Source organism: Dendronephthya gigantea, unplaced genomic scaffold (assembly GCF_004324835.1).
Source record: "Dendronephthya gigantea isolate DGI-Jeju-01 unplaced genomic scaffold, DenGig_1.0 000128F, whole genome shotgun sequence".
NCBI lineage: Eukaryota > Metazoa > Cnidaria > Anthozoa > Malacalcyonacea > Nephtheidae > Dendronephthya > Dendronephthya gigantea.
Window position 1 is genome coordinate 489,056 of NW_021163138.1, and position 8,262 is coordinate 497,317.

Genomic DNA, 8,262 nt, shown 5'->3' on the forward strand with positions numbered 1-8,262 from the left:
AACCTCAAAAAGGAAAAGGACAAAAAAGAAAAAAAAAAAGAAAAGCTATAGCTATTGTAAAAAAACGTGGTATAAATAGAAAACAAAGAAAAGCTCTTCCTCTAGACATATTTGGTTAAAATTTATATTTGGATGAAAATTAAAGAAATGATCATATCCTACTTGATATTGAAGTAAACAAGAAGTCCGTAATAATAATAATAATAATAGTAATAATAATAATAATGAATAACTATGTACATCCTAACTCCGCACGATGTGATAAAAGTGAAATTGATTTATTTGATATTCCTTCTACGCAACTCAGTTTGGAAAAAGGACGATGGATTGATTATCACGCACTCTCTAGTGTAGAAAATGATGATGGACCAATTACATTTCTAATAGCAGGTACCGAAGATTATATTGACATGTCAAAAATGATTCTTGTAATTGAATTAAAAATTACAAAATCAGATGGTACACCTCTAGGGGGAAATGAACAATCAAGTGTAGCTCCTATTAACAATTTTCTACACAGCCTGTTTAAACAAGTTGATGTCTACCTAAATGGAAAACAAGTTACACCTGCTATGGGTACCTATGCTTATCTTGCCTATTTGGAAACTCTTCTAAACTATGACGTCTCAGCAAAACAATCTCAACTCACCTCAGCATTATACTACAAAGATACCCCCGGACATATGGATAGCACAGGAAGTCTTCCAACAGAAGAATCTGTTACAGTTGTTACAGGACATGCCAGCAGGGGACATCCAACAACAAAAACTTTAAAATACTTAGTACCAGAAAGTGGAAATCAAGGTTTTGCTAAACGTCATAAATTTATTCAAGATGGAAAACTATTGGTAATGGCAGGACCTATTTTTTGTGATGCATTTATGACAGAACAATTATTACTCAGTATGGTGGATCTTAAAGTAATTCTAAATAGAAATTCAGACAAATTCTGTTTAGTGGATAAGAATAATGTTGTTATGAATGCAAAAGTCAAACTTGTGGATGCAACACTTAAAGTACGTAAAGTTAAAGTCAACGATACTGTTAGTAAAGCACACGAAATGGCCCTAAGATCTGTACCTGCTACCTACCCTATACGACGTGTCGAATGTAAAGCCTTTACCATCCCTGGGAATCTTCCCCAAATAAGAAAAGATAATATGTTTGCAGGAATTATTCCAAAAACATTTATATGTGGATTTGTAGAGGCTGATGCTTTTAGCGGTGTTTATGGTAAAAACCCCTATAACTTTCAACACTTTAATGTGTCATCAGTAACATTAACAGCCAACGAAGAAGAAATACCTTTCAAACAACAACACACTATTCTCTGGTACAGGAAAAATGAACATGAATACAGGTCTTGATATTGATAGAGAAGATTATTTTAAAGGATTCACCCTTTATGCATGGGATCTCACCCCTGATATGTGTGGTGCTTCTCCCTATTTTAATACAGTGCAACGAGGATCGTTGACACTTGACATCACGTTTGCTGCTGGGGATGTTCCTACCAATCCTATTTCTCTCGTATGCTATGGAGATTTTGAAAATATTATACAAATTGACGCAGAGAGAAATGTAATGTATGATATATCCTCATGAATACTAGTGAAATCAAAAACATACTTGAACATCATCCTGTAACTAAAAAATATTTTTGTGGAGTATTTGCTGCTGATGAAATTCCAAAAAATTTAAATACTTTCCCATGTGGGTTCGTCGTTAATACAGATCCAAGTTCAAAACCAGGAACACATTGGGTCACCTTCTACTTTCCCTCTAAAGAAAATGGTGAATTTTTTTATAGCTACGGAAAACCACCATATTACTATAAAGATATATTCAAACCCTCTTTTGAAACTCTTAAATGGAATAAACGTGTTTTACAAAGTCATTGGACCGAAGTATGTGGACAATATTGCATTTTCTATTTATATCAACAATGTCGAGGATATACAATGAACGAAATTGTAAATATGTTCACTAACAATACATCATGGAATGATTGTAATGTTGCATGTTATGTTACGAAAAATTTTAATGTTATTATATTTAATCAACCCATTTGTGGACTTAATCAATGTTGTAAAAAATTATTTTAAAAACCAATAAAAAAGACAAAAAACCAATTTTATATTTTAAAAATTTTATTAAAAAATATTTTTAATATAAGTACAACCTTTAAACAAAACATTTTTCATACGTTTTTAAAAACGTATTTACAATCTTAAAATCCTGCAGAGTTCAATTTTCTTCCTTTTCCCCAGTCTTTTCCCACCTTCGTTTTTCCAGTAAGAACGTTTACGATATGTCTAGGTTTAATTCTGAAAAACCTTCTCTTTTAAAGTTCATACAATATATCTCCTGCTCTTTTCATTTTCCTTATTTGATAATCCAATAATTTATCACGCCCCAAAGAACCTCCACCCTGTCTTTTTCTCTGGGTCCTTTTTTTTTGAGTTCTTTTTTTTCCCCCCATTCCTTTTTCTTCTCTCATCCTTACTCCTTGGAGGATTGAACAATACTCTCCCCCTTGAAACATTGTTTGCATTTTTTATTTCTTCAAATGTCTATCAAAAAACCGATCTCTTCTCATTCTAGTAAGAAGTTTAGCAAACTCCTTATCCTTAGGTTTACTCCCTCCACTTTGAGCCCTTCTTCTTTGTCTCGAGAGTCTTTTATCATTGGGTGCTAATCCTAACCAATCTCTTTGCATAAAAATAGTCCCTCCTTTTTGTTTTTTTTTCATCCCCTTCTTTTTCTTTTTCTTCTTCTCCTCAAGCTCCTTCTTCTCTTTATTATATTGATCAGAGAAACTTTTTCCTAACTTATTGAAAAACCCTATTCCAAAATCAAAACCTTTACCTATTTGAGTTTCGTCCTTACTCTCCGGAAGATTAAACGATACTCTTTTCTTTTGAGTGTTATTTATGTTTTTATCCTCATCCCCTCTATTTTTCCATCTCTCTTCATTTCTCACTAAATCTCTGGGGACATTAATTTTACTCAAAACTTGAAAAAACTCATGTACGCCCACAGGATTAAATGATTTACGTGATCTCATAGCATCTGAAATCAAATCGGAGATATTACTCCTAGGAATAAGAACACCCTCTATTTTGACCTGTCCTGTATTATCCCATGAGATAATTTCTGCTCTAGATCTCAAACGTTCCAAAAGAGCTAAAGCTCTAGCTTTCATAGTTTTAGGAATTCCATGTACAATTACATCATCTGTTAATTCACTCTCTGGTTCGATTGAATTTTCAATCTGTCCTCCTTTTTGTTCATTCTCAAGTTTTTCAAGTCGCGCAAGTTTTTCCTCTGTTATTAACACGAAACGTTTTGCACTCATACTGAGATACCTTGATTTTTAAGTAAAATAGATAAGGCCAGCGGTATAAGTATCGATGCAGCACCCCTGCCCTCTTGAACTAAAAATTTCCTCTTCTTAAGTGAAACGTTCCTCTTTACTAATGCACGTAGCTGTTCCTTGTAACGTGTAAAATAACGTTTCTGACGTGAAGTTAACCGTATCACCCCTTTAAGGGCATTTAAAACAATCTCACTAACAGCTAAATCGGGAGGGCCGTATTGAAAAATTGCTTTTTGTATTTGCGGTTTTGATTTTGCTAACACTTGAATAAACGGAAGAGTTCTTGCCATATACTCTGACATCTTGTAAATGACATTTTGGTAAGAAACCGTTTTATTATATATTAATCGTAAGATTTAAAAATACATCAACATCCACAGGAACATTTATATTTGAATCAATTGTAAATGTTATCTCGGAAACAATATCAGATTCAATAGGGATAGCAGGATAATTCTCATCAGAATATTTAGAGATAGATGAATTCAATCTAGTACCAGGAGTAATAGGTAAATATGCAAGAACTGTGCTCCTCCTCCCTTCAACATCAACATTCTTCACGGAATCTACAAGATCACACAATACTTTAAGATATCGTAGACCATGATTTACATCCACTGGTTTTGGTGACTTCTCATTTTTTCTCAATATGTAGTTCTCTGGAAAACCTAGAAGTTGACCAAACTTCTTTAAATTCACAGATGTATATTTTGAAGAATCAAAATTAATTTCACACGTATTGTCATGAACATAGGACGAAAGCGTAATGTGTTCCAATTTTAAACGTTCCTTCAATAACTGAAAATCCCAATATCCTTTTTGAAGTGTTTTCTTTTTAGTTACACTTGGTGAAGTGTTTGTAACCACGCTGATTTTATTATTATCGTTTGTAATATTCTTAAACTTCCAAAATACTGTAACTTGTTTTACTGTAATAGAAGATCCCTCTTGGGTTAAAAAAGGTTCTCTCAAACTCAGCTTCCTTGAATTACCGGCTATAAACACAGATATGTTCCTCGAAGTCATCTTTACCCAAATGATATAAACTCTCTTTTACCTTTGCATATATACAATATGTCTCTCCCCAGGTAGAATATTTGTACGCAAACGAATATTCTCAGGAGTCTGGGGATGACAATCAATTAATAAATAGGTAAAAGGCTGTTTCGTTGCATCATTAAAAGAGTCCAATAAATAGTGTGCTCGTTTTGGAAACATTTGTTTCGCCAATGTTGAAATCCCTAAAGAATCACGAAGATTCTTAAACACAATAAAATAGTGTGAATTCAAACTAATTGTTCTTGATAATTTCCCCGGAGGAAATAAATTTTGAGTTAAATAAAATACAGAGATGCCTTTATGGTGTGAACCACGTGTAAATAAATCAGACACACATACATTATTTGAACACTCGCTCATTAAATCATCCAAAACCACTAATGATTGATCATGTCCCTTTGTCATCTCAGTTAAATCAGAGGGGAACCCCTCAACAAACTCCACATTATGTAAATCATCAAACTCCTTCTGATACTCCCCATAACAATAAATAATCTTTGAAGGAACAGGATAAAACATTTCATTAATATGACATAATATTTGACGTATTAAATATGATTTTCCACACTGACTTTGTCCCGATATATAAAAATTTGCAGGTACTTTAAACCTTACATCCATAGTGACAGTAAAAATATAATGAAATAAAAGTAAAATGTGTTCCACTCTTTATAATAATAATTTACAGAATAATCCTATAACTATACATATAGGAATTACAATCTTCATTCGTTGACCGCTGACAAAACGAATCCACATCTCTATTCTTTTCTTGATTGCACGTTTTTTAAATGGTTGAATATTAACACTCTTTAATACAGGTACCGTAATCTTCACCGCTTTACATCTCTCCTCATCACTAATGCCCCCCGCAGCATGTACCAATGTTAAATAAGATATAACATGTCCAAAATTATTAGGATGCATTAACTCCCATATCTTAAATAAATCCTCATATGTCAAAGCATTCAAGATCTCATTATAGGTGTCATTATATTTTCCATAAATTTCACTAATATGAAATGTTATAGTTAAAACATCAATATCTATATTGTTTTTACAAAGCTCATCGTATATTACATTCATGGTTGTAACAACTAACATAATATTTCTTCAAACATCTTATTATATACATAAAAACACGTGAATATTTAAAAAGACACGTGATATTCTAATGAGGTGATTTCTCAAGTTTATGAAAATGTTTCAAACTAACTCCACTACTCTTCTCCAAACTCTGAATGCGATCTTCATTTCTTCTTTGCATCTCAGATAGTAACATTTCTTTTGCATTCGTATGATAAACAAAAGTACTTCTATCTTGAACTGCTGGAGGTACATATATTCTCTCCATAACCTCCATCACAATTTGCATTAGTAAAATACTGTTTAAAGTCAAACTCTCCTTCTTCTCAAGTCCTTGAGGTATAACCCCCTCCTTAATCAGCATCTCCACCAAATCGACAATTGATACATTAGTACTCCTCTCCCTCTTTTTCTCCTCATACCACTGCTTAACAATCCTTTTCCACTTCATAATTGAAAAAATGATCTCTCTAAAAAACTGTCACATATTTATACATCTTTATTACACATGTTTTTTAAAAAAACACATACCTTTTTATAAAAACACTCACCTTTTTATAAAAACACCACATTTTAAATAATAGGATGATACGCCATTATACGAACTAAATAAACTCTTGTTATTTCATTTCGTTTCCATACTCCCTCGCTCTTTACTATATCCTTTACTATACCCAATAAATATTCTTCTGAAATATTTACACATAGTTTACTAACACGAATATCTGGAGAACCACAAATGGAAAGAAAATCAGGAAACACATTACTTCTTTTCTTGGTGCTATAAACATTTCCTACCACTGAATGAATTAATTTATAACTTTGAAATGTATTCATTCCATAAAGATTATCCTCAATTTGAATAATTGAATCACAATTTAACATCCCAGCTGGAAATCTTAGAACATCATATTTGTGTCTTGAAGATCCATACTCCTTCACATTATTCCATACATCAATATATTCCTCATAACGACTCAAATACTCCTCATAACGACTATAACTTGTATAATAAAGAGGAATCTCAACACAAGTTGATTTCTAAATGGATGGGCTCTTAAAACAACCACAAATGTGAAAAAAGAATCCACATCCAATGAACGAATTGGCACACAACCAAGACCGCGAAACATCTTTACATAATCCTGTTTTTTTGGACATTCTATATTAATGACATCACTTTGAATTTGATTAATAATGATGCCCTGAACTCTGTTAACAATAATATCATAAACAGTAGTCATCGTGAGATGATATAATATGAGAATAAACAACATTTAAACATTTTACAAACACGTGTCGAATTAGATAAACACGTGCATAAAAATTAAAGCACGTGCGTATATGACATCATTATTCTACGTGGATCCACGCGTTACTCGCGTGTTATAAAAACATGTGGATCTATATATAAACGCGTGGATTTATTACGTCACACAAAATCCCACTATAATTTTCACACGAATCCCACTATAATTTCCCACGAATCCCACTATAACCACTATAATACATCACTACTCCTGGGTCACTCCACCAGAAACTTCTGTATCTTTTATACCCCTTTTGTTTATATTGTATATAGTGTTTATTTTTCCATTTGTAACTTTATTGTATAGATGCCCCCCATGGAATCAGCTGTAGTAGCTGTCGGGGCCAGCGTCATTAAGTAAATGTTAATATATACCGCCCCATGTCGGGGCACCGTATTCCAGCAACAGTCTAATATTTGTAAAATAACACGTTAAACCGACCTCGGTAGGCAGGTTAGCTCGCCTACATTCTCTCAGTCATCAGCGTATTTACATGAACTCACCTCTAAATGAGTTGGGAGTGAGTCCTCTAGGTCATTTATGCGAACATTGAACAGAGTAGGGGAGATTACTGACCCTTGGCACACCAGTGCAACATAAAACTGATGTGGATTTTACACCACCTAAGTAAACCTGTTGGCTTCTTCCCTCAAGAAAGCTTTTCGTCCACAACCAGAAATTTTTATTCACATTAAGATGGCTCGATACAATTTTCAAAAATTCCATCGTTCATCACTTTGACACCGTCAAACAACACATTTTTAAGATTTATTCTAGAGATATTGGGGGTTTTATGTATTTTAATGTTTCTACTTTTGAATCGTATTAGTTTTAGTAACAAATTGCCGTTTAATAGTTATATTCATATTGTTGATTAATTAATATTATGCTCACGATATTGAATGGCACGTGTTTACCGTTGTGTTTGTTCATTTCTTCACCTTTTTGCGCATTATACAAACAAGACAATAACAAACACTTTATATCTGCTTGTGTAAAAAGTGCATGTGATGATAGAATCATAAAATATATTCACTCTACACGTGTATTTATAAGATGGCCACGGTAAACATTCAAAAGCGATAGCTGCGGAATAATTAAGAATGCTTCATTCATTATACTTTCAAAATGCATCATCGAATGTTTACCATGGTAGCTTGCTGTTTATTGTAAATATTGTTTGTGTATCATCTTGTGTATAATGTAGATCATTCTGCTATAACAAAGCATGTGAATTGAAACATTATTGCCAAGTCTGATAGTAACAGATTTTATTTTTTCCGGCATGTTTACCCGTTGTATTGATGGTATTTAATAACATATTGATGATTACATGTAAAATATTTTGATTATACTTTCATATTTTGCTGTGGGAAAGTATATAATTGTATGATACAAATGCAAACTGACTCCAAAGTTATAATGTCA

At 32.8% G+C, this 8,262-nt stretch overlaps 1 protein-coding gene across 1 annotated transcript; it reads left to right on the forward strand.

Moving 5' to 3' along the window:
* The first annotated feature begins 224 nt into the window (after positions 1 to 224).
* On the forward strand, positions 225 to 1,367 carry LOC114535966 (uncharacterized protein F54H12.2-like). The gene has a single exon (XM_028557307.1). It carries the CDS (start codon positions 225 to 227, stop codon positions 1,365 to 1,367), a length of 1,143 nt encoding a protein of 380 aa, XP_028413108.1.
* The last annotated feature ends 6,895 nt before the right edge of the window (positions 1,368 to 8,262 follow it).

Coding starts and splice junctions, on each gene's coding strand:
- LOC114535966 (XM_028557307.1), top strand. CDS start 225: ATGAATAACTATGTACATCCTAACTCCGCACGATGTGATAAAAGTGAA.